At 37.6% G+C, this 26,614-nt stretch overlaps 1 protein-coding gene across 1 annotated transcript in view; it reads left to right on the top strand.

Moving 5' to 3' along the window:
- Nucleotides 1–26,614, top strand: part of NBAS (NBAS subunit of NRZ tethering complex) — a gene marked incomplete at its 5' end in the record, with an annotated part of 190,198 nt that overhangs the window by 22,651 nt on the left and 140,933 nt on the right. The window contains 10 exons of the mRNA XM_084283852.1: nt 4,603–4,731; nt 6,122–6,185; nt 7,676–7,869; nt 8,951–9,208; nt 9,978–10,103; nt 11,425–11,576; nt 12,370–12,504; nt 12,766–12,844; nt 13,797–13,901; nt 14,176–14,312. Coding sequence (XP_084139978.1) covers nt 4,603–4,731; nt 6,122–6,185; nt 7,676–7,869; nt 8,951–9,208; nt 9,978–10,103; nt 11,425–11,576; nt 12,370–12,504; nt 12,766–12,844; nt 13,797–13,901; nt 14,176–14,312 — 1,379 coding nt within the window. The remainder of the gene's footprint in view (nt 1–4,602; nt 4,732–6,121; nt 6,186–7,675; nt 7,870–8,950; nt 9,209–9,977; nt 10,104–11,424; nt 11,577–12,369; nt 12,505–12,765; nt 12,845–13,796; nt 13,902–14,175; nt 14,313–26,614) is intronic.

Below are 26,614 nucleotides of genomic sequence, written 5' to 3'. Positions count from 1 at the left end.
GCCCTAAATTTTCATACACTAAGTTCAAATCAATCATTCATGGCTTAGATAGGGAAAATGGAGACTTAATTCTTGGGGTCTGTTATGAGATACGAGATACTATGGAAATGTTTTCCTAAATAGCTGCGAAAGTTTATGATGAGTCAAACTTATACTAGCAGGATGTATGTGAAACTTGCAAAACTGCTGATCAGAAGCAATTCGTTCTTAAACAAACCCTGGGTATGTGTCTTGTATTCTTTTCTCCCTTGACAGAGTGAATGGTAAGTCTCATCGGATTGAAGTGGTGGCATATGTCTTCTATGTTTCTAAGGTTTTGTGTGTAGTAGTTTCAGCTTTCTTCTGCATGCCTTTGGGGCTACCCGTGTGGTACCTGCACCACGTTCTCCTGTCTCTTATTTAGTATTTGTGTAAAGCCTTTGTTTGATTCCCTCCCCTTTCCGTCCTTTTTTTTTTTTTTTTTTTTTTTTTAAGTTTTCCCTTTGTGGTTTACAAGGAAGGAGCAGTAAAGAATTTACCTCCCACTCTTCACTGGTCCTGTGGAGAGAAAAATGGCTTGTATGAAGTTATATGGACTTGGGAAATAACCTTAATAGATTTTTGGGATGTTTAGGTGACTGGTTAAAAGAAGAAATTGGATGCTTGGTTGGAGGGGAAAACAGATCTTTCTGAATCTCTCTCAAGGGTAGAATGGGAAGAGATTTTATTTCCTTCACTGAAAATATAAAAGAGAAGGCTGAAGTAAAGTGGAAGCTTTACTGGAAGGGTAGTACTGAATATAACTGTGCTAAACTTCACTATCAATGCACTTGCCAGTACCAAATTTGCAAAGGAAAGCAGAAATTGTTGTTACTGAATGTTTTAATCCAATATCTGAGTTAATAGTTTAAATCTGTGAGCTATATTTTACCTCTTTAGTAGGAAATTGACAGCAGTTTTACAATGTGACAGGCACAGCAGCTAGGGGACTTGGTTAGAAGAACTACCTGTATTTGGATTAGATTGTTCGAATTGGTAGCTTAAATGGCAGTTTTAAAATGGGAAGTGCCAACCTACTGAAGCTCTCACTGTCTTGTTCTGCAGTTCCCTGAAATTGACAAGCTGTTTTCTGAGGCAGCATTGACTGCTTTGCCAAAGTACTGATTAATCTCTATAGATAACAATGCTTGGGTTGGAAATTTGAACATAGGAGCAGCCATATGGTTGCTATTTAAACAGCAAACAGGTTGTTACCAATGCTAAGTAGTTATTTAATCTGTGTTTAAAATCTGTGTTACGTACCACTGACCATTCATCTGAATGGGTTAAATATTTTAGGTCTATGTTTCTAAGTCCTTTAACAGTCTCTTGTTCGTAGCACTCTGTGCATGCAACTTGATTTCTAAAAAGAGAATTACTTTTAGTAGGCATGCACTATCCTTGAGAAACTAGAATACAAATTGCACAAATTACAAATACAAATTTACACTCTAGGTACTTAAGAACATAATTGGAGAACACTTAAGAGTTATGAATATTAGAAAAAAAGTCATAATTTGTTTTAAGATATCTTAATATACCTTCCATTTTGTGTAAAAGCACATTGAAAGCTTGAATTTAAGCAGTGCTCTCAATAAGTTGCAAACCAGGCAAGTGTGAGAACAATGAGCAGATTGCTTGATCATAATAATGCTGCCGTTAAAGATAACAAAAAACGTTTCTATAAATACATCAACACAAAAAGGAGGACTAAGGAGAATCTCCATCCTTTACTGGATGTGGGGGGAAACTTAGTTACAAGAGATGAGGAAAAGGCGGAGGTGCTCAATGCCTTCTTTGCCTCAGTCTTTAGCAGCAATACTGGTTGTTCTGTGGATACTCAGTACCCTGAGCTGGTGGAAGGGGATGGGGAGCAGGATGTGGCCCTCACTATCCATGAGGAAATGGTTGGTGACCTGCTACGGCACTTGGATGTGCACAAGTCGATGGGGCCGGATGGGATCCACCCAAGGGTACCGAGAGAACTGGCAGAGGAGCTGGCCAAGCCACTGTCCATCATTTATCAGCAGTCCTGGCTATCGGGGGAGGTCCCAGTCGACTGGCGGCTAGCAAATGTGACGCCCATCTACAAGAAGGGCCGGAGGGCAGACCCGGAAAATTACAGGCCTGTCAGTTTGACCTCAGTGCCAGGGAAGCTCATGGAGCAGATCCTCCTGAGAGTCATCATGCAGCACTTGCAGGGGAAGCAGGCGATCAGGCCCAGTCAGCATGGCTTTATGAAAGGCAGATCCTGCTTGACGAACCTGATCTCCTTCTATGACAAAGTGACGCGCTGGGTGGATGAGGGAAAGGCTGTGGATGTGGTCTACCTTGACTTCAGCAAGGCTTTTGACACCGTCTCCCACAGCATTCTCCTCAAGAAACTGGCTGCTCTTGGCTTTGACTGGCGCACGCTTCGTTGGGTTAGAAACTGGCTGGATAGCCGGGCCCAAAGAGTCGTGGTGAATGGAGCCAAGTCCAGTTGGAGGCCAGTCACTAGTGGCGTCCCCCAGGGCTCGGTGCTGGGGCCGGTCCTCTTTAATATCTTCATCAATGATCTGGACGAGGGCATCGAGTGCACCCTCAGTAAGTTTGCAGATGACACCAAGTTAGGTGTGTGTGTTGATCTGCTTGAGGGTAGGAAAGCTCTGCAGGAGGATCTGGATAGGCTGCACCGATGGGCTGAGGTCAACTGCATGAAGTTCAACAAGGCCAAGTGCCGGGTCCTGCACCTGGGACGCAATAACCCCAAGCAGAGCTACAGGCTGGGAGAGGAATGGTTGGAGAGCTGCCAGGCAGAGAAGGACCTGGGAGTGATGGTGGATAGTCGGCTGAGTATGAGCCAGCAGTGTGCTCAGGTGGCCAAGAAGGCCAACGGCATCCTGGCTTGTATCAGGAACAGTGTGACGAGCAGGGCTAGGGAGGTGATCGTCCCCCTGTACTCAGCTCTGGTGAGGCCGCACCTCGAGTACTGTGTTCAGTTTTGGGCCCCTCGCTACAAGAAGGACATCGAGGTACTAGAGCGGGTGCAGAGAAGGGCGACGAAGCTGGTGAGGGGCCTGGAGAACAAGTCCTATGAGGAGCGGCTGAGGGAGCTGGGCTTGTTCAGCCTGGAGAAAAGGAGGCTCAGGGGCGACCTTATCGCTCTCTATAGGTACCTCAAGGGAGGCTGTAGCGAGGTGGGGGTTGGTCTGTTCTCCCACGTGCCTGGTGACAGGACGAGGGGGAATGGGCTTAAGTTGCGCCAGGGGAGTTTTAGGTTAGATGTTAGGAAGAACTTCTTCACTGAAAGGGTTGTGAGGCATTGGAACAGGCTGCCCAGGGAAGTGGTGGAGTCACCATCCCTGGAAGTCTTCAAAAGACGTTTAGATGTAGAGCTTAGGGATATGGTTTAGTGGGGACTGTGTTTAGTGTTAGGGCAGAGGTTGGACTTGATGATCTTGAGGTCTCTTCCAACCTAGAAATTCTGTGATTCTGGTTCTGTAATTGTTTCTATGGCATAGCTAGAACTTAAAACAATTATAATAAAAAGCCAAAATAACTAACCAAAATAAAACTGCAAAAAGGAGTCATCTTCAAATGATATCTGTTCTTAATTTGCTGTAGATTTTGTATTAGAACTTCATAATCATATCGAAGTATAGTAACTCATGTATATTTCACTTACATTGAGATATTTTCTGAGAGGGGAGGGTGTTGCTTAAAAATTGATTACTGTCAGACTTGGATAGTTCTAAATCCTAGATACTGAGTGTTTAGTGTTACTATAGGATGAATGTTTATTAGAAAGCTTTTAGAAAGTGAGCTATGGTAACAAAATGAGATTCTATGATCAATATCAAGCTTTCAGAATCTGTGTGCTTCTCTTTTTCAGTGAAGACTAGACTCTGAGAACCTGATGGTGGCATGCACAAAGGAATATAAATCCTGTTTTCAGAAACTGTTATGCATTGCCAGGGCACTAAGTTGGGCTTTAAAACACGAGTGTATATTTTGTCTCATGGGAATGATGTAGAGATGCAGTTGTAATTGTAAGGGAGTTCATGAATCCTTAATATTAAGGAAATATTTTGTTTGTAGGAGCAAGGCCACTACATTTTGCCTGTAAGGAAAACTTCATCCAGGAGAAGCAATGTAATGTTTTGTAGCTTTGCTAAGGTTTACTAACAACTGTTGAATTATTTCTTCAGTATGGCCTTAATCTGATGTTTGGCCTATTGCTGCTTCCTCTGTTGTTATCCAACCAAAAGTCTGCTACCGGGGGGGGGGAAAGAGCTGTGTGCTAAGCTGCATTTGGGTAGCCATCTTTCTTGGAAGGTGACTATGTAGGCAGGACAATAGATAACTGAGGCTGCTAAATGATTTCTGTAAACAGATGGTTTAAGAACAGCCTGAAGATTTTTTCCTGCAGCTTTTATTTATTTTATAGAATGTGATAAAGAAGTTCATGTTCTCAGAGTTTTGTTAGTAGTTGTAGTATTCTTAACTTATATAAGTTGTTTTCACTTTTCCATACCACAGTTGTGGTTGACTTTTTTTTTCTGAAAAGATGAGACTTTTGTTTTTGCTGACAATGTTTGGCAGGATGGAATTTTCAAGATGAATCTTTCCCCTGATGGAGCTCTTCTGGCAGCTATTCATTTCTCTGGAAAACTGACAATCTGGTCTATTCCATCTCTCAGACAACAAGGAGAATGGGACCAAGCTGACCAGGTAAGAGGGGCATAGGTGTTTAGAAACTTGCTGTATACGTTTTAATCCTCTGGAGATACGTTTCCGTAGGAGATGAGTGAAGTTCAGATGACTGTGCTTTAACTGCATACTGTCATTCCAGTAAACGCAGAAGCCTTGTATTCTGATCTCCAAGATCATCTGGTACAACTGTACCACTATCACTGATATCACCCACTAAACCATATCCCTAGAGCACCACGTCCAACCTTTCCTTACACACCCCCAGGGATGATGACACCACCATTTCTCAAGGCAACCTGTTCCAATACCTGACTACTCTCTGAGAAGAAATGTCTCCTCATTTCTAACCTAAACCTCCTGTGGCGCAACTTGAGGCCATGCCCTCTAGTCCTATCACTAGTTTCTTGTGAGAAGAAGCTGACTCCCAACTCCCCACGCCTTCCTTTCAGGTGCTCCTTTCAAGAGCAATAAAGTCTCCCCCGAGCCTCCTCTTTTCCAGGCTAAGCAACCTCAGTTCCCTGAGATGTTCCTCACAGGACTTGTGTTCCAGGCTTTTCACCAGCTTCATAGCCCTTCTCTGGACACTCTCGAGCACCTTGATGTCCTTCCTGTAGTGAACGGCCCAAAGATGAACACAGTACTCAAGGTGCAACCTCACCAGAGCAGAGAACAGGGGGAGGATCACCTCCCTGGTGTCTACACTATTCCTGATACAAGCCAGGATCCCATTGGCTTTCTTGGCCACCTGGGCACACTGCTGGCTCATGTTCAGGCGAGCATCAATCAGCACCCCCAAATCCTTTTCCTCTGCACAGCTTTTGAGCCAGTCTGCCTTGAGCCTGTAGTACTGTTTGGGGTTGTTGTGGCCAAAGTACAGGACCTAGCACTTAGTCATGTTGAACCTTATCCCATTGGCCTCTGTCCATTAACTCATCTTGTCCAGGTCCCTCTGCGGGCTTTCCTACCCTCCAGCAGATCGACACTTTCCTCCAGCTTGGTGCCATGTGCAAACTTAGTGAGAATGCACTCAATTCCCTCATCCAAATAATCTATAAAGATATTAAAGAGGATGGGCCCCAACACTGACCCCTGGGGAACAGGGTGGGTAACTATAGCTTAACTGTAGTTAAGCAGTTGGATCTGGTTAGACTGTATAGTTTGTATTAAGGAAACTTGTAGTGTATTTTTTTTCCTTTTTACTTTTCTCCTCTCTCCCTTTCTTTAATTTAACTGTTTGGAGAAAAGTTTAACTTCCGCAGGTGTATGTTTTATGATCAGGAAAGGTTTGAACTTCTGTGGGAGTGTTTACAGTGAAAAATGAGTGGGTCAGCAGTGAAGTAAATAAACGGATTGTGTTAAAGATTTGCTTGCATATTAATCCTTCTTGTTTCCTCTCACGTTTATGTAGCCAGGTTATGATGAAATCAACCCAGACTGGAGTCTCTCTAGTGAAAAAAGAAAGAAAATAAAAGGTATGTGGTGCAGTTGAATTGTTGTTTTAAGTTATGGTGTGGTTAAAAGTATTTATACAAATGTACAAGGATATGAAATAGCTTAATTAAATCATAATTAGGGTGGTTGACAAGATTGTATGTATGATCTGAATTTATAGCATGACATAGCTAAATGAGTGTCACAGTATAGTTTTTAAAAATCCTCTCCTAGGAATATTCTTGTAGCTATAATCATAAATAAGAGGGTATTTCAGCTAGTACAGGACTTAATTTATTATTAATCGTGATTATGACTAGAATGCTGAACAGTCAAACAGTTGTCTTAGGTTGTATCAGAAGCTACTACATCATAATATGACGAAATTATAATAATAATAATACGTTTGTAGATTCCACAGTCTAAAACATAAACTTACCTTTATGTCATTTATCTGTGTATGTCTAATAAATCTTGAATGCTAATGTAATATAGAGATACTATTTCAAAACTCTGAAATAAAAGGTCTTTCTGTCCTGTGGCTTGTTTCACCTTATGTCAGTATTCTATTATTTTCCTAAAATTCAAGCCATTGCATGCAGCCATCGATAGATAGATTGATAGCCCTAGATATTACATGGCTCTTCCAAGAGTGCAGACATCAATAGCTGTTTGTGATCCATTTGCTGGTGCTTCTATATGTCTATACTACTAAAAGCTCTGTGTTTTTTTTGTGCTGTTTTTCTTGGTGATCCTTTTATTTTCAGTTAATTCTTCTGATCTTTATGGGTAGCCTGCTAACTAAGCACTGAAGTAGTAGAAAAGTAATAAGCTGATCTGTTTCTCTGTCCTTTTTGGGTAATGGTTGTCTTTTATTAGAGAGGTGGGTAATGGTAATGTATTAAATTGAGCTAACTCTTTGAGATGAACATTTTGGTCCCAATACCCAGTTATTATAATAAAAATAATCTTAGAAGTGGCACGGCTTCCATCCTCATCTGTGGTGATTTTTTTTTCTTGTTGGTGCTTAAATTTTCTTAATAACCACATCTTGTAGGCTGTTTCAGGAGCCTTGTTCACAGTTGTCACTTGTCCTCAAAAGCAGTGTAACCTTTTCTGAGTTTCATCAATATAACATTCATTGCCAGGGAGACTTGATCAAGGATGGACTGGGAAGTAAAGTATAAAAGAGTTCTTTATCAAATATCTAAATTCTGTCATGTTTTGTGCAAGTAAATTGGTTTACTGTGAACTTTTTTCTAAATAATATTAAAGAAAAATACTTAGGTTAAGTGCAAAATTGATTTATTTTTCTCCCCCCATAACAACTTCAGTTAATGCAGAAGTGATTTCATGAAACTGCAGTTGGCCCAAAATGCAAATCTAGTGAAGTAAGGATGCATATAAAATAATAAAATGTTTGTTAAATTAGGCCATCAGATGAAATCTTTTAATTGAAGCCACTTCAGTTCTTATCTGGTGTTTAAAATTATCTTCCCTTATGTGATGCTTTCTTAATTCTTTATTTTAGATAAAGAATCGTATTACCCACTGATAGATGTAAATTGGTGGGCAGATAATTCTGTGATTCTGGCTCGCTGCTCTGGTGCGTTAACTGTGTCATCAGTCAAGACATTAAGAAACTTGCTGGGGAAGTCATGTGAATGGTTTGAGAGTTCTCCTCAGGTTACTTCAGCTCATGATGGAGGATTTCTAAGTCTGGAGGTGAGGAATACACATCATTCTGGAAAGCAACAGAAATAATTTGCTTTTGTGTATGTAATCCAAAGGATGTTGCATGCATATGTATGTTTATTATCATTAATAGGAAAAGTGATTTTGCCTCCTTATCTCTAGGCAGGCAATTCTGAACATCCTGCAATTCAACTGTCTTTAAGTTCCTTGGCAATTAAGTTATGTAGACAGCAGATGAAAAAACTTGTAGAAGCCCAACTCTGAATGAAAGGAAAGGAAATTCTGCAGGAAACAGTTTGTGTCAGCAGTCAGTTTTCACTGCTTCATTTGTTAGTGCATTTGAAGAATACTGCAAGAATGCTGCACCCTCTCCCATTTTGAAGCAGGTGTCTCTTGAGTATATTTAAAAGAAGTATGGAACAAATTGAAATTAAGACCAAGTTATGCAAGGGATCTGTTTTTTTCTTAATCCTTGGTAGGATTCCAGACAGGAGTAGGAGGTACCTTTGGTAGTAAAGTTAACCAGAACTTTCCTTTGTTTCAAAGAAACCGATTATTTCCTAAGACTTGCACTGAAATAGGTCTTAAACGAACAATGACAAAAAAAATTGTCAGAATATCTCAATGTGTACCAAAGCTTGCATGCATGTTTTTTGAAAAGTTTATTATTTTAGAAATCAGATATAGCCAGTGACTTGCATGTTGTAGGAAGAAGAACACAGGGAAGAATAGTTGGAGATATATATATCTTTTCAATACAAATGTAACTTACGCTTATCTCATACACTGACGTAAGCTATGTAACAGTGTGCTGAGATTTAAATATGTCTCCATAGTTCTGTACTGTCTGGGGTGGTGTAGGATAGTGTATCTATTGCAATAGTGGGTTACTTTTAACAAACCTTTGCCCTTCCTTAGCAGGTAAAGGATGAAGTCTCAAATCAAGGAGAATATTAATCGAGCTGAGAAGTAAAGGGTTTAAAGGAGGAATAATGTTGATGCAGCAATTTGAAGTTCTGGAAGTGGAGGTTTACTGTATTCTCACCAAGCTAGATGAGATATACTAGGTGGAAGCTTTGTATTCTACTCCTAAGAATTGTTTTCTCTGCAGTGTGAGATAAAACTTGTTCCAAAAAGATTACGCTTGGAGAGCAGACCTGGTGATGAAGATGAGGGAGAAGATGACTCTGACTCCGATGATGAAAATTCTGCTAAGGACAGATACTTCAGCTACCTGAAGCAAGGCCTGTACTTCGTGACAGAAATGGAACGATTTGCTCCACCACGAAAACGTCCGCGTACTATTACAAAAAATTTCCGCCTTGTTAGCTTGAGGTCCACAACTCCAGAGGAGCTTTACCAGAGAAAAGTGAGTACTGAAGGGAAGGTTGTATCTGATAATGAGCTTTATTTAGACATATTTAAAAAAAAAAAAAAAAAACACTTATAAAAATTGTTGTTATATTAGGAGTAGAATTTAAGCACATATTTCTAGGGGGTTTCATATCTGAAAGTGGGCTATGTTATCTGATGTAGGTAACCATTGTTTATAAACCATAATAATTCAAATAAGATGTTTGCAGGTAACTGTGCTTCATTAGTGTTGGAATTGTGCTCATGTGAGTGTTTACAAATAATGGGGAGGCTGAGCAGGTATGTTGAAAGAAATTAGTTCGGTTTGTTACTGCCCAGAGAATAGGTTAACTTACACTCTTATATTAATGTAATTTACTTGCATATTTTTTCACATATAATGTACATAAAAGGTAGTCCTGTGACACATTTTTATCAGAGAAGAGATGCTTCTTCATCTTGAAGACTTCTCTAGGCAGTACTTTGTTTAGGACATTTTGGTTGTTCTGATGGCAAAGCAGTTGAGCCTAATAGCTATTAAGAGTTTCGAGGGGGTGCTAATGTCATACTGGTTGCCTAAACTTCTTCCTTTTTATTGAGGAAAAGTCTCTTTTTGTAAAGGCTTCTGTCAGATCTGGGTCTTATTCATTCTTATCTTATAAGCCATTCACTTCCCTACCTGCTTAAGCATACCCATAGTAATTATCCCTCTACCTGTTTCAACACAGAGAATTAATAATTGATCGCTTAATGTGGACTTTAATTTTCATGTGTTTACTTTTCAGATTGATAATGAAGAATATGGGGAAGCTCTGTCTTTGGCTCAAGCATATGGCCTTGATTCTGATCTTGTCTATCAAAGACAGTGGAGGAAATCAGCTGTTAACGTTGCTTCAATTCAAGACTATTTGGTGGGTTTGTTTCTGTGACTTTTAGGCTTTCTTTTCAGAATGCCTTTGTTATCCTCACAGAAATTGAATTGTGTTCTAATTTATGCAACAGAAATTGGTGGCAGTTCGGAGAGCTGTCCTGCAAATTCCATTTGTGTGTCACGTGAGAGAGAGTGATCTTGTTAATTTAACTGAAGGCTTGATTCAGAGACCTTAAAAGTTAATGGAAATCATTCCTTTGGAATATCTTCTAATTTCAGTTAATAGCTCTCTCTAATGTAATCTCTTTCTTACATGTAGCGGTAGATTGTTTCACGGCAAATGAATAATAATTAGAAATGGAATACATTTAAATAACTTCTAGGTATTTTAGAAAATCATGTGGGAAGGTTAAGTTGGTATCCATAGCTATTTCAAAGGTTGAATAACAAAATTTATATTAAATTCAACCCGTGACTGGACTGTTTCAGTAGAATCCACCATGGGTTTTATTTGTTTTAAAGAGAGTTACCTAACTTAGCAGACAAGCATAATCAAAGATGCACAACCTAATGGTGCATTGATGTAAAATCTTCTATGAGATCAAGAAAAATATCATGTAGTTTTATTTATTTCAAGTCATATATTATTTAAATGTCAAAATAAGATTTTCTAAGTGACCATTCTCCATATGCTATGTAATCTCAACTGAAGATTGGCAATAATCCTTTGTAACCTCTCTGTGTCTGTGGTCTTCTGTAACAGAAGAGACAGATACTGAGAATAACTCAAGCCCTGTTGGGGAATACACAAAATCTATAACAGCTGTATCTTTGGCCCCAAAACATCAAATTTGATACAGTATAATCAGGAGTGATACTAATTAGGGAGCAGAAATAACAATTTCTGTTCCTCTTGTTGTGACTGGTCTGCTATGGTCATTTGGCATTTGTGCCCTCTTCTGCCATGTAAACTCTGATGGAATTATGTTTTTTCATTCTTTGCTTCTTTTTCTATTGGAGGGCTATATTCAGTGACCACTGATTTTCTTCAGGATACAATTTCTTGTGCTGGAGGCTTCTCTTTAGCTAGTAAACAAAGTCATGTGGAGAGCCCTGCAAAGAGAATTAACACCATTACATTAACTGAACAAAACGAAGTCCACATACTGATAAAACAGAACTGAACAGAATTGTGTGGGGTATTTTCCCTATCTCACTTCTCTTTTGGTTCACATTGCCAGTTACGAGATAAACTCGATGTTTTCTTAGTGTTCTAATGTGTTTCTTCTACTTAACGTTTCCGTTTTCATTGCTTTGGGTTGAAACATATAACATTAGACCTGTGCTTTTGTCTTGGACAGAGCAAAATTAAGAAGCGTGCATGGGTTCTTCACGAGTGCCTAGAAAGAGTTCCAGAGAATGTGGATGCTGCAAAGAAGTTGCTACAGTATGGCTTGAAAGGCACAGACTTGGAGGCTCTTGTGGCCATAGGAAAAGGAGAAGATGGTGGCAGGTTTGGGAAGAGTGTTTTTTTTTTTTTTTTTTTTTTTTCCCTCCTAAATCAACTAATAGTGAAAGTATTAAGATGCTTTGGCAGGGCATTAAAAAAGACATAATGCTCTGAATCAAACTATTCTATAGATGTCTACAAGGTGTTTGTTGCCATTTTACCTTTGACAAAGTACTTTGATAATGAATTTTCCCTTATGTCTGGTGCCTGCTACCTTTTCCATTACAAAGAACTTCTGATGTCATGATTTTTCTGTGAGACTCTGTTTCTGCTGCCTCTTCTGGTAGTTGCAGCTACTCCTAATGAAGATGTTTTATTGTACGTCTTGATTGTTGTGATAATATTCTGGAAAGCAAAATGCAGTGGGAGGATTGGGTCAGTAGGTAAACGTATGCAGAGACAATTCTCTTTGGCATTCAGTTCCTGATGGAGGAATAGGATGTTCTCTCTTCATCCAGTCATCTATTACAATTGTAAGTTGTAGAAACATCGCCAATGTCAGTGTTACCTGTAGACTTCAGAAGCTTTTACCATCATAGTTGTGGGTATTTTCTTTTTTTTTGGAGGTTGGGGGTCGAAGAGGTGCTTTTCAATGCCTTTTGTTTGATTTTGCTGAGTATCTTCTTACAACAGCAAAATTCAGTATTATAATTTTCTATGAAAGTTTAAATTTTTAGTCAAGACATAAGTAGAAAACTGTGTCAATCTGCTTTTTCAGTAACCGTTCTTCATATCTTTTTTTGTTTGTTTGTTTGTTTGTATCAACATTGATTTGGTTGTTGTTTTTGTCCTCCAGATTTATCTTACCAGGGGAGGTGGACATTGAAATTCCCTATGAAGACTTCTTGTCAGCAGACGAAGAAACAGATGCTAAAAAGGAGAAAGAGGCCAGGAAGCATCAAGAACTGCTGTTATCAGTAAACTTCTCAAAGTAAATGCAGTGTTAAGCCATGTTCTATTCAGACTTATAGGCCTGTAACTACAGAGTTGCAAGAACATTCTTATGTACATTATTCCTGATAGAAAAGTTGTGTAGATTTTTTAGTGTTATATTTTATCAAACTTCTCAATTTACTGCACTTCTCAATATTCTCCAGTGCACAAAATCATTCAAATGTGTATCTGTTTTCTTCATGTGTATATGATATACAGTATCAGTTGTAAACATGAAAATTCTTGCTTTGGTAAACAGGCTAACACTGGAACAAAAAGAACTCTGCCGTAGCAGGCTGAAGCTGTTAATTTATCTTGATCGCCTTGAAACCTATGAGGTAAAGGAACTTGGTAACTGACTTAAGTTCTTTTGAATTCTCATTATACAGATACTCCTGTAACATTTTTGTCTCATGATCGTATTTTTTTGTATGTTGTAGTATTAACATTCATAGTCTTGTTGAAATGCAGGTCTCTCTCTTGAGAAATGTAAGCTGTTTTCTGTTCAGGCTACCTCATTTCTTGTGCTTCAAGGTTGCAAATGGCTAGCTTTTAGCTTTGAGAAGCATAGTGGGGCAGAAGCCTGTTTTGAACATACTGTGGCTGTCTGCCAGCAAAATACAGACTGTTTTTTTCAGGAATAGTCATGTACAGTTTAAAGTGCATGTTAGCTGGTATTAAGTGCACTTGGCATTTACACATGAATATGGCATTAAACTAAAATGTCAGAGGGGAAATCTGATGTGTCTTGAATAATTGAACAGTTTTGTGTGTGGGAAATAACTTATACAACAACATGGAATCTAGAATTGGTGCAGGATTATTATTGCTTTGAAGCTACCTTAGTCTATTTAGGAATTCAGATTTTCTAGCAAATCTTATTTTTCTTTCACGAGTTACAGAAGTGAAACTTTTTGGAATGGAAGACTGTGTTTTGTTTTGTTTTGTTTTGTTTTTAACTTAACTTTGCAGTTGATACCATTTAAGTTGTGATTTTTACCAAATCCCTTTGTAACTAATGTTGTCTACACCCTAATTCAAATAACACAATTGTCATAGCTTTAGTCGGAAACAAATGTTTTCCATACTGAAATAAAACAAAATAAAATAAAAACACACACACAGGAAAAAAAAAAAAAAGCAAACAAACAAAAAAGAATACCTGACCCCTCTCCCATGTTTTCCAGGTATAATTCATGCTTCATCATTGTATGAATTGTATGAAGAAACACGTTTTTTAATGCTTCTGTAAATCTTGTATAAAAAAAAAAAGTATCATATTTTTTAAAGGAAATCCTTGGAGGACCTCATGCAGCTAAACAGCACTACGATGGTGAATTCTTCAAGAAGTTCAGAAATCAGAATATTGTGCTTTCAGCAAGAACTTATGCTCGGGTATTAATATTTTACTATAACATACTTTTTTGTCTCTTTGACTTACGTGCATGTTTTTTTCTGTTGAACTTGGTAGAATCTCAATGGAAATTGAAGAACTGGAGGGTGTATTTATTTGCATTTATTTATTTACAATCTGTGACCTCGATCTAATTCTCCTTATTGCTGAAGAAAATCTTAAAATTAAATGTTGTGTGATCAAAACTTACATTACTCGCTCAGTTTCAGTCTATATCAGTCCTAAACCACCACAATATATTGTTTATCTCTTTAGGAAAGCAATGTCAGAGCCTTGGAAATCTTGTTCACTTTCCATGGATCAGCTTTGCTTCCACACAGACAAGCAATTCTCTCCAATTTCCCAGAGACTACTTCACCACATGAATATGCCTTCTTGTTGCCTGAAGCTTGGTAAGAATACGTTAGTGTTCTTAACTTAAAAAAAATCATTAACTTAAAAGAAAAATAAAAAAAATAAAATCCCAAATCAGCTCTCTGTATAAATTGGTTTCCATTTGTGGTGATCTGCTGTTAGTTATTTCCTGGAATCAAGAGAGCAGCTTTGTCTTTGTTATTTGTTTTACTTTGTGCCATTTATGGAAGCTTTTTTTATCTCGTTTGTTTATTTCTGAGAAAGTAGGGAAACTAGATTTACTTTTCACCATTACGCAAAAGAGGAAGCGTGTCCTTTTCTGATCTGGAACTACCCGTATTTACACCTGTGAAAATCTAAGTCTGTAAGTGGTTTGTAGTAACAGCCAGCATTAAGAGGCTAAAAAGTGTTTAGCTCCCTGGAAGGAACATAAATATTACATTCTTCTGGATCTGTTTCTAAATGCAATTAACCTTTAAGGAAGCAATAACTTCAAAAGCATTAATCCTCTTGTCACTGATTGTTGCTCTCCTTACAAAGGTAGAATTAGGGAGAAAGTCTTACATCCAGACTTTTCTATTCATTCACTTGAGCTTATAAATGTTAGTTTACTGTCAATTTTATGTTAATTATTCATAAAATTTTCATAAGATTGTCTTTCTTGAACATCGTAATAATGTTCTGTGTATTAATTAGAAGAAATTTTTGCTTCTAGGGTGTTTCTTTCAAATACTTCAGTTACAAAATCAGTTTGAAAATATATTGCTCAGTGCTTATAAAGAATTGGGGAGATTTCATTATTTAATATTTTGCAATAGTAACATATCTTTTTTTGGGAAAGATACTTTTTCTTGGAGTAGCTAATAGATACTTATTTTCTTTTTGTAGTCTTCCGACATTATAGTTAGAATTTTGACTTTGAAGTTCTAACTGTACCATTTGAGTAATTCTCCACGCAGAAGAGTTTTTATTCATATATTTATTCCCCTGACATTTTTCTTGGTTTATAGTACTTATAACTTCTACCTTTTCTGAATAGAAATTAGTGTTTATTTCTTGATATCAAGTACTTTTTTTAGTGTCCTTTTTATCATTTTGAAAATATTGGGAATGCATTTATTTATGGTGTGAAAACACTTTCTGTAAGGTGACAAAATTACAAGAAGAAATTACTGCAATGTTTATAAAATTGGGATGATAGATTCTAAATTTTCTCTTCTGTTTTAATAAGATTTATTGTCTGAGAGGGAGGGAGGAAGGCTTTTCTGAAATGTGGTTATGATTTTTTTTTTTGTTGATGTTTGCAAACAGGCTTTCGTTCTTTCTGAAAGATTTTTTTTTTTTTGTATTTTTTTGCTGCAGTTGCTTGGTTGGTTTGCTGACTTATGTGCTAGCAGGTAAAATTTTAAGGTTTAAATATTAAAATATTTCACTATTGCTCTAGTAACAAAGATGTGAAGTTATGAGTTAAAAACTTCAGTTTTGTATAGTGCTAAAGAATGGAAGTATGTAGTTTGAATCTTTATACCTCTGGCGGATTGGAGAGAACCTGGCAGTGCTAGGATCAGCAGATATGTTCAGGTTTGTGCTTTTCAGCAAGTTGCAGAGTAGATGACACTGTACAAGTGCAAAATGTGAGCAAATAGCAGGTACACAGGAAATACTTACTACATTTTTATATATCTGATCTAACCTTGTTTCTAAAATTGTTAACCCTGTTGCAAACCTGATTACTAACAGTATTGCTAGGCACACTCACAAAAGCTCTATTAGATAAATGTAATAGTACGAAATATTTACTGATGAAAGTATCTATAATTGTGAGAATAACCTACTAATGAAATACACCGAAGTTTACTTAAGTCTAGACTTGATTTCATATTAATTTTTTTCTTAAATGGAATGTTTATTTTTTTCTTCCAGATAGCTTCAACTTCTGAGAATTCACATGAATCAAAATGAATCCATGTGAATCAAATATAACTAAAGTTCTTGGTGATTGTAAATGAGTTTACTAGGTCTTTTATTTCTCCCGTTTTTTTAAAATGGGAAACTAGTATAAACAAAATTGCTGGCAGTCTGTAGATATGCAGTTTTTGCTGTGAATTCCAGTTTAGAAGAATGTGCTATGTAGCTTTACTTCCCTGTAGAACAGAGCTTGCAGATAAAATTTGTGTTAAATAAACTGATTGAACAAGGTTGTGATTCAATTTATGAAAATATTTAATTCCCACGTAATATTAAAAACTTTCAAGTGCTGACTGTAATAAGCATTTGAACAGAAGGAAAATATTGCAAAAGGGAAGCAGGGGGAATAAAGTACTCCTGGGAGTTGTCCCTATCTCCTGTGTTTATGGAGCATGATAAAAGATGGTTATGAGCTAGTCTTCTGAGGTGTCTCCTCCTTTTGGAAATTCACCACTTTGCTCTGTGTTCCTTCATCTCTAGGGTCATGCGGATGAGGAAGAACCTTGAGAATGCTAGTAGGTGCTGCTTTATTTGAGCATGGGACAAGTGAGATAGTGCAAGTAGGCACCTTTAGCTGTTGACAACAGAAAGGCATTGGTACTTAACTGTTTGCTGTACAACAGCACCAATGTGAATGCACGTAGAAGTGCTGCATCTGGAAAATGCATTACCTATGAGAAATATTTTTGTAAAGATTGTGTTATGACTGTTATTTCATTTTTGCATGGTGCCTTGAGTTAAGCTGTAGGTAGTATACTCTAAGTACTCAGGGAAAGAAATGCCTGTTTTGCTAGCGCATCCTATAGAGCATAAAGAAGGTTTTTGTCTTGTTACTGGCACGTTATCTGTGTTAGGATGGCAGTAGAGTCTGGTGTCCCAAAAAACTTTAAGGCTTAATCAGTCAAAAAGAAGTTGGCGTAACAAAGATAAGATGTAGATTTTTTTTTTGTCTTCTGGGCCAGGTTGTTAGGAAACATGCATTTTTTTCTTTGTCTGCTTGTAAAACATCTCAGGTGATAGATATCCTTTTTTTTTTCATAATTTTTGCTGCATGTTTTTTAGCTTAGCACCTTTTGGTGATCACTCTCAGAACTGTTCAGGTTTATAGTGACTGATTTATGCATTCATGAGAATGTTTAAAAGGACTGGGAGTTACATAACCGCAACAGCTCTCTGAAGCTGAGAAGGAATCTGAAATACTAAGATACACCCATGGCTCTACATGCCTGTCAACTTCAAACTGACGTTGTGATGGACTGAAGTTACCTAGTAATGTGTTTTTGCAGGGTTGTGATTTTTTTCTATTTCTGTAATGTTTTTCTGTAATGCAATGCTTTTCTACTTCTTTCACTTTTCATATTATTTCTCAGCTTCTTGTATAATGATGACTTCTGAATCTGTAATAGGTCTGGGTTATTGGGATTCATGCTTCTTCTCAAAGATCCGTCAGGTGCAGAGTATCTGTTAAAGCAACTAGGGTAAAGGTTATAAAAGTTTAGGCATTCAGAGTAGTTGATAACTCTTTCTAATCTCTATTTTAATAACTGTAGCTAGCATTCTTAGTTTATGGTTAAGGCTGTTGCCCTCAGGTTTTTAAAGTCGATCTCATAGGAATATAATGCTTTACTGCTGTTGTAAATACATAACCTGAATCTTTTCATTTTCTTTTAATTTTCTTATCCTTATTACATTTAACTGTTATACTGCAACATTACTGTTCACACTTAAGACTCACAGAAGTTGGGAAATTCAAATGTATGGTTCCCTCAATAGCCATAACTCTCATATATTGCACACTTCACCAGTAGTAAAAACCTTCACTTTAAGATAGGAGAAACATATAGAAGTCACTTTTTAACTTTGAACTTCTACAAATATTGTTTTTCAGTCATGGCTTACAGTGAGTTTTTAATGGAGAGTTGTGAATGAACTCCATTTGGCTGATACTCTGGGATAGGAATGGAAATATCTTTTAAAAACATAAAGTGAAGCTTTTAAATGATGAAAAATTCCATGCAGTAGACTCACATCTGTGAACAGAAAAATACTATGTAATTAAACTGAGAGGTTTGTAAGCAGTTAACTTTGCCTTTGCAGGATGTTATCTTCTCCTGAATGAGGTCTTTAGTTATTGCCTGTGGCACTGCAGTTTCAACAAAGTGATTCTGTCTTCACGTCTACTTTTCTTAGTACGTAATCGGTTTGATGACTGAACATCTACAGAACTGTTGAACATAGACTACTAGTTCTCTTCTATTAGTTTTTCTTCTCTTCTGCTGAACTGCTTTTGTTTTTAAAGTAGCTCAGAAGTGTTCATCTTTAAAGAATTCATCCTGTGGTCAGTTTTCTTTTTTGTTTGTATTCCTTTTTATAGCACTACCATGAGATAAAACTTCTGTTCTTCTTATTTATATGCAGTCCTTTACACTAAGGGAAAGAGGGGAAAACACAAAGTGGTTCAGAAATAGAGGATCAATGTAGTTAATATTAATTTCAAGGATCTGCTTTGAAAAAAAAAAATCACAAATCTCACCTCCTACTGAGAATTAGGAAAATCAAGTTTTGAGGGGAAGATTAAATTTACATGACAGCATACAGTCTCCTCTTTGGACTGACTTCTGGTAGGAGTGAAGAAAGTTCTTGTGGTCTATGTAAAAATTAAAACAGTGGTTCGGAAGAAGAGAAGCTCTTCTTAAAGCTGGCCTGTGTGGGGATCTGTGGATCTTCAGGGACAGCTCACTTAGGCTAAAAGGATGCTGCAGAAAGTAAGCTGGTGAGTTACTGTAGGTATTAGTCTTGCAGATTTTTTTAAAGATGAGAATGAGAACTTGAAACAATGAAGGGACTATGGAGAACATGAGCTGTTGACAAGGGAGATGGGAGTTTTCACAAGAACTGCTATGCTTAGGCAGAGTTGCCATTCAGAGGGACAAGATTATTCAAAAAAGGCAAAAGGAAAGCCCTGCTTTTGCATGTGAAGACACCATTGCAACAATAAGGGTTGGAGACTGACTGTCTGGGCAGCAGCTCTGCTGAAAAGTACCTTGAGGTTCTGGTGGACACAAGCAGGTTATGAGTCAGCAGCACATCCTGGCAGCAGAGAAGGCCAAAAGTGTCCTGGTCTGCATGAACAGAAGCACAGCCAGGAGATGGAGCAGTCAGACTACAGCACTCGTTCAGCTGCATCTAGGATACTGGGCACGCAGTACAGGAAAGATATCAGTGAACTGGAGCAAGCTCAGAAGAGAGACATCAAGATGCTTGGGGATCTGGGGGGCTGGGTGTGTTCAGCTGGGTGTGGGTCACAGGGTTGCCCAGAAGCAATTTTCTAATGCCTTACTGTATAGGATGTGTACAACTGTGGGTGTTGTTTGTAGACTTAACAAGATTTTCTGTTTGTTTCTGGTGTGTTTGTGCCTAACTTATCCTACCTTAATTTGCCATGATGCATACTGTTTTGCATTCGTACTCCTGAACTGTACCTTGACTTGGCTTCAGTGTTATTCTCTGAAATTATATTGCTGTTATTGTCTTGTTTATATCCTTTTTTTAATGGAGTTTATGATCAAATTTCTTCCACAAACATTCATTATGCTTTATAAATGTATATTTGTAAAGAAGTATTTTCACTATGATGCGGCAGACTGGGAGTTCAGCTGTGTCTTTAAAGTTAGCCCATTTTGATTTTGTGAAAGCTGTTGCCTCACAATTTCAGTTGTATATATCAAGGAAAAACACCACCACTACCAACAACAAGCAAGCTTCTGAAGTGTCACTGAGTAATGTTGATTGACATTTCTGATATTTAGATTATTCAGTCCAGGTTGCTTTAGGACGAAGTTTCCTCTCTTTCCAGATTATATATTAGGATAACCAAATCATTAAAAAGTAATGTGATTTGTTTATGCAAAATCAGATAGCACATTTTTCTCTGGTGGCGGAGTTGCTTCAAAAGACCTGTCACTGAAATGCGCACCGTAGGAATTCTGAAGTGTAGCTAACTGTGGCAGCCAAAAGCTGCTGCTATACCTTTTCCACTATTTAATGTGGATCAGTTTTCCCAAACTGTTTGATGCTTTTGGCACTCTGTTTTAGGCACTAGCTGTGCTTCACTGCTGCTTAATTTTTCACATCATATGGATACTCTGAAAATGAAATGCCCCTCTCTCTGCCTACTGCTTTTGTGTCATGTAATATGTTGAGTAATGGGAAACCTAAAAATATACGTAGTCAATTCTGTAGTTGCATTTGCTAATTCATTACTAAACTACCCCATGTCTTCATGCAGTATGAAAAATACAAATGCATACATACCATAGCTGTTTCAGACAGTGTATCTGGGATGCATTTCTTACTGTATTTCATCTGCAGTTCTAGAGTAATTCTAACATCATAAAATTTTCAGAGCTGTAAGAATTGCAGAGCAACAGAAACTGGAGTTGATTTTCCCATTGAAAACAGGGAATATATGAAATTTAACAAGAGCAAATACTGGATTCTGGACTTGGATTTATGGACAGACTGGGGAATGAGAGACTGGAGAGCAGCCCCACAAAAAGATTGAGGACTTGGGTCAATGGCAAGATGAATCAGAGTCAACAGTGAGCCATAGCTGCTAAAAGGGTCAACCGTACCCTGGGGTTCATCAGGTGCAGCACTGCTATCTGGTTGAGGGAAGGGATTGTCCCACTCCTCTCTGGGCTGGTGCGGCCTCACCTCCAGTATTGTGTGCAGTTTAGGGCATCACAATATAAGACACAAAACTATTAGAATGTGTCCAAAGGAGAGATATGAAAGTGGCAAAGGGTCTGGAGGGAAAGATATAAGAGGAGAAGCAGAGATCCCTTGGTTTGTTCATCCCCAACCAGAGCAGGCCGAGGGGAGGCCTCATGGTGGCCTGCAGCTCCCTCACGAGGGGAGCGGAGGGGAAGGTGCTGAGCTATGCTCTGTGGGGACAGTGACAGGACCGGAGGGAATGGCATGGAGCTGGGACAGGGGAGGGTCAGGCTGGGTGTTAGAAAGCTCTTCACAGAGAGTGGTTGGGCAATGGGACAGGCTCCCAAGGGCAACGATCACGGCACTGAGTCTGCTGGAGTTCAAGTAGTGTTCAGACAACATTCTTGGACACATGGTCTGATTTTGGGACGGTCCTGTGTGGAGCCAGGAGTTGGACTTGATGATCCTTCCGGTTCCATTCCAACATGGGATATTCTGTGATTCCATGGTTGCTCTCTAAGAATACAGACCTTGGCCAAATGAGTTTCTGGGTTAAAATGAAAAAGAATACTTTATAAAATTTCCCTTGCAAATCCTGTATTATTTAGCCTTATTTTGATTCATTCATATCGGTGCATAGTGGGATTATAGAAATAATTTTAATATGAAGTCTAAACTCCTTTGTAGTGTACATACAGTAAAATACGAAAGCTGGTAATTCTGGTAGGCATACAAGTGCTATCAGGGCTAAAAGAATATTTGAAGGTTCAGTATTTTATATTGTTTATCACAAAACATAGTGGAGAATATTTAAAAATAAAATTTAATAAAATCATTACGAAGTACATTCTTCAAACAATTTTTGAGTGGATAACAAAACATTTGATGGAAATACTACCTTATTTTGCTGTTCAGTATCTTTCCTATATAGCTTTTCTCTTAACATATCAGTCAGTACCTGTTGTCTCACTTAAATACATTATGTTCTATTCCAGTATGTAACATGCAAGCTTTCAAATAGAAAATTAGTATTTTCTCATTTTTTTTTTTCAGGCAATGAGAGATAAATTTAAAAAAGGCAAACATTCATCTGCTACCCAAATAGTTTGAAGAAAAAAAAACCCACTCTTTTAAAAATGTACGTGTCTTTCAGCAAAAAGATACTATTTCATAAGTGTGTTGAGGTGAACTGACTTTTGTTTTCCAGGCTGGATTCAATTTGCATGGTTTTACAAAGGAAAACTAGAATAAATAAAATCCTCAGCTGAAAGAATCTCAGACAGTTCCTCTGAATGAAATGCTTGAAAGAAGGAAGGAAAAAAAAAAAAAAACACACCAACTAACCAAACACAAAGTTACCATTGGCAATAGAAAGAATTGTCCTTAGAGAGAAAAATAATCTGCAGGTTTGAATGAATGCAGTTGGTAAGGTACAGAAGCTACAATAGCATGGGTCTCTTTTATCAGAGCAAAGAATGTGAAGAGTTGGCAACCCAATGCAAACAATAGAGTGGAAAAAGCAACAAAGGAAAAATGAGCTCTTTTTGCAGAAATAGAGTTGAATACCTCCCTAATTTGTCAATTTACTGAGCACCAATCATATTTACTCTAATGTTAAAAAAAAAAAAATAGATGGGGGGGGGCAAGGATGGGAGAAACAGTTGAAAGAAAAAAGGATATACAAAAAGAAACTCCTAGGTAATCTTTGTGTGGAGTTAGGTATGTTGCACCCGACAAGTTTCTTTTAATTGGAAAAGGATGCCTGCCTTAGTGACTATAGAGATCTGTTCCAGCACCTGGAATTTCGGGTGCCCATTTTGTTTTTAAGTACAGTCTTTGACCTAGAATTTCAGTTTCTAGAGCAAAGTGGTGAAGTTGCATAGCATAAGCGTAGAGCCTAATGAATGCTGGAGGCAGTAGCATAGACTGTATGTTCCCCATACAGCAAGCTACTTGTGCATGCTGAATTTCCTTCCACACCAGGCAGACTTATGTATTCCGTGCGGTAGTTCTGATGTGTTCCAGTGGTGCTGAGTTTGCTGCATGTGTATTGTAAACAAAATAATGGTAGAAAAATGGAAACCTTGTCTCTTAGCATATACTTAGTTTCCTATCTCTTCCTCTTCTCAGTCTCATTTGTATTCAGTGCTTTTGGGTTTGCAGAATGCTGTGGTATTTTAATGCCTGAAATCTTTCTAAACTTACTGTTTCTCAGCTGATCGCTGTTACTTTCCCAGAGTTTTGTTACCCTTTTCTGCATATGTTGTTGTAGTTACTGATACAGAGCTATGGGGTAAACAGGGGTTGGGGGGAAGAGGGGAATCTATGCTAAAACATAACAATTATTTAAGAAAAAGAAAAAGCCTTGTGATAAATGTTGAGTTAAATACATCTCTTTAATATTTGTTTTGACTTTGTAAAATGCTTAGATACCTTGATCTATCCTTTGCTAGTGGCAAAATTGCTTTATTTCAGTCCTTGTGTTAGAATTAATATGCAAAGAGATTTTCTAAACTCTTCAGAATGAGGGGAGAAAGCAAGGAAGGCAGAATGCAATCAAATAGGGGACAGGAGGGATTTGAGAATTTTTTTAGAATTGTTGAGGAGGTGAGTGAAATAAACAATTAGCTCCGTGTGTGTGTGCTTTGTGAATTTAGCTTGAGAAGAAACATGTATGTTAAGACTGACTTTTTAAAATTGCTTAATTCTACTAGGATAAGATACTTCACAGTTAACCTATTCTTTTTTAACGTTGTTTCCTTTAAGCATTTAGAGAACATAGGTGCTGATTGCTGTTTGCTTCTTGGTGAGAACGTTAAAAATCTGAAATTACCTTCTAAGTGTATTCCTATGGTGAACCTGAATACTTTTGAAACGGCAAATCAAGCCAGAGCAGAAAATAGTTTCAAAAGAATTTTTGGTCGCTTTTCCATACACCTGCCTCAAAGTATTTAACTTCTTCTGCTGTGAGAAGGGGAAAAAGATGGAATGAAAGTTTCCAGTCAAGACTGCACTGCATGATGATTTTTTCATATGAATCAAAAAGTCTACTCTTCAGTATTTTGTGGTGAAGTCTCCTAATAAGCTTTTACGAAAAACTTTTGAAGTAAGCTTATAGAACTTCTTGAATTGATGTGTGTGGGCAACTGTAGGTTTCAGTCCTGCAAAAACCCTTTGGCGAAACATGAGATTGGTCTTGGTAGATTTGGCTAGAAGACAAATGGCCAATAGGCAATGTGAAAGGGGAGGAAAAAAAGTGGTATGGACAAACACATTGCCACATTTACCTGAAGTTTCTCAAGAAACTTTAATATATGGCTCAAATATTCCTGAACTTGTTATTTTCTAGAAGTGTAATAAACTTTATGGTGCTTTTTTTATTTATTCTTTATTCTGAAGACTTTCTAATTGTGAAACCAAATACTCATTTTTTTATCCTCTGTTGGGCAGTAGGTAGTTAAGAGCTTATGTGTACATGGTATAAGCTAGTATCTGCTGCTTTTCATTTTGAACGAGGCCCTGCTAGTCTTGTCGATACTTACCATGTTGTAGGAAGTAAAAACAGTGAAATGCCATTTTCTATTTAAGTGACATGGAAAAAGAAAGCAACTTTGTTTAAAAAAAAAAAAAAAAAAAGCGCACATTGGTTGCTTTCTTTCCTCCAGCATTTCTTAATGTGCTCAGGCTTTCACAAAAGGAATGATCACACACTTCTTACCTGTGGTCATTCAAATTGTTTGTCTCTGCACTTTACCACTTTTTCTGTGTTGCATCCTTTTCAGTAGGGAGGCCGAATTGTACATTGCTTCCTCACTTGATGGATTTTGGAGGTAAGGGGAAGGGAAACAGAGGAATTGTCAAAGGGAAAAGCTTGGGAGTAGTAATGGACTGAGATCTTCCTCAGCAAGTTGCTATTTTTTTTTCTTCACATCTCATATTGAGGGATAGCAGCAGCATATTTAGCCCCCAAAAAGTCAGAATTTTGAGAACTCTTTGCACTACAATTCTTGGAGGCAGAACAGCAGTTACAGTATTATTACTTGTAGCAAAGTTTGAGAGAAAATGTTGTCTATAACATGAAATCAGAGCTGCTGTCCAAAAATCTCCTCTTGTTGTTTTGCAAGGGTAGTTGTAATGCTTGGGGTTAGAGTTGTCTATGGCTGAAGGATAGCTGGTAGGATACCTTAGATGACAATTTTGCAGGGAAAGCTGCAGAACAGCTTCTCAATGGCTTCTAAAATGCAACTCTTGTCTTTTCTGCTGTCTTCCCCCCCACCTTAGTAAGCTGTGTTAATATTAGGACAGACAACACAATCCAACGTGAAATATCTTCTCAAACCAATAAATACCAATAAATAAATACCTTCTCAAACCAATATCTTCTGTCCACTGGGAAGTGGACAGAAAAATATTACTAGAGAGCCTATGAAAAGTAGTAGTCTTGGATAGTAAAATGTTGTCCCATTTCCTTTTTTGTTTAATAGGACATACAGGAGAGCATTTTTTATTACAATATAAAGAGCTGCTCTTGATTTTCTATTTTAGAAGGGAATGTTATTACACTGGGTTTTATTTGCTTTGATGTTTCAGCTTGTTCTTTATGAACTGAGTTTTCCATAATAACAGAATCATAGAATCACCTAGGTTGGACCTCCAAGATCACCTACCTAGTCCAACTTCTGACTTAACACTAACAAGTCCTCCACTAAACCATACCACTAAGCTAATAATGTTCTCATGTGTCCCTTATTCATTTAGTTTATGTACCCAGTTTTATGTATTAATATTTAAATAATGCAATATTTGTTATTGAAGACATTAAAAAAAAACACAAAACACCTGAAATCTGTGCATCTCCTGATGTAATGCTTCTTTCTGATTAAAATGTAATTGTGGAGGCCTTTGTTCAACTTCACGTGGCTGAACTAGAGTTGAAATGGAGGTGTTACTATACCTGAGACATAAGAATTAGTTGTTTTCCATCTTTACTTCCTCTCTTTTCACTTTAGCAGCCTGCTGGTCAATTTATTTCTCTGTTCCTACTGCACATATCATGTGGAAGGTTGGAATCACAATGGATAAAACACGGAATATTATTGTGCATAAAGTAGAGAAAGGAAGGATGGGTGACCTTGGAAAAATGCTCGTGTATACAAGGACGGGCTGTTAGATGCTTTGTTAAATAGCCTTATATGCATTTAATGACTTACTAACTGAAGTGGAGTTACTGATTTACAGTTTTTTGTTTTGATTCTTATGTTGTGAAATTGATTTGTGTATTGGAAAAGTGTTTCTTTTTAAGCTACTATGTTACAACGCTACTGCTCTTCAATGGAGTATCAGTTAACTTGTAAATAGGGATTGTCCATGCAGTATTACTATTGCTTTTTATTATCAGGGTCGGGAGAAAATGAGGCTCTTCTATTTCAACTTAGTTTATGTTCCGCATGTCTCAGTATGGTTTTCTCAGGTTTCATGCTGCTTAAACAACTAGCCTACAATAGCAAGCTGTAACTAATCGTTCTAGTAATAACTTGTGTTGTTCTTAATCTCTGTCTCAAATGGACTTTTTTCTTCAACCTCAATATGTAGAAAATGTTTCACTGCGGGTGTTAGTAGTCAGAAAACCATGTTAAACTTAATTGAGAAGATCAGT

This window comes from Netta rufina (assembly GCF_964035555.1).
Source record: "Netta rufina genome assembly, chromosome: 3".
NCBI lineage: Eukaryota > Metazoa > Chordata > Aves > Anseriformes > Anatidae > Netta > Netta rufina.
The sequence above is the reverse complement of the archived record's forward strand: the minus strand, read 5'-3'. Positions and strand labels throughout refer to the sequence as shown.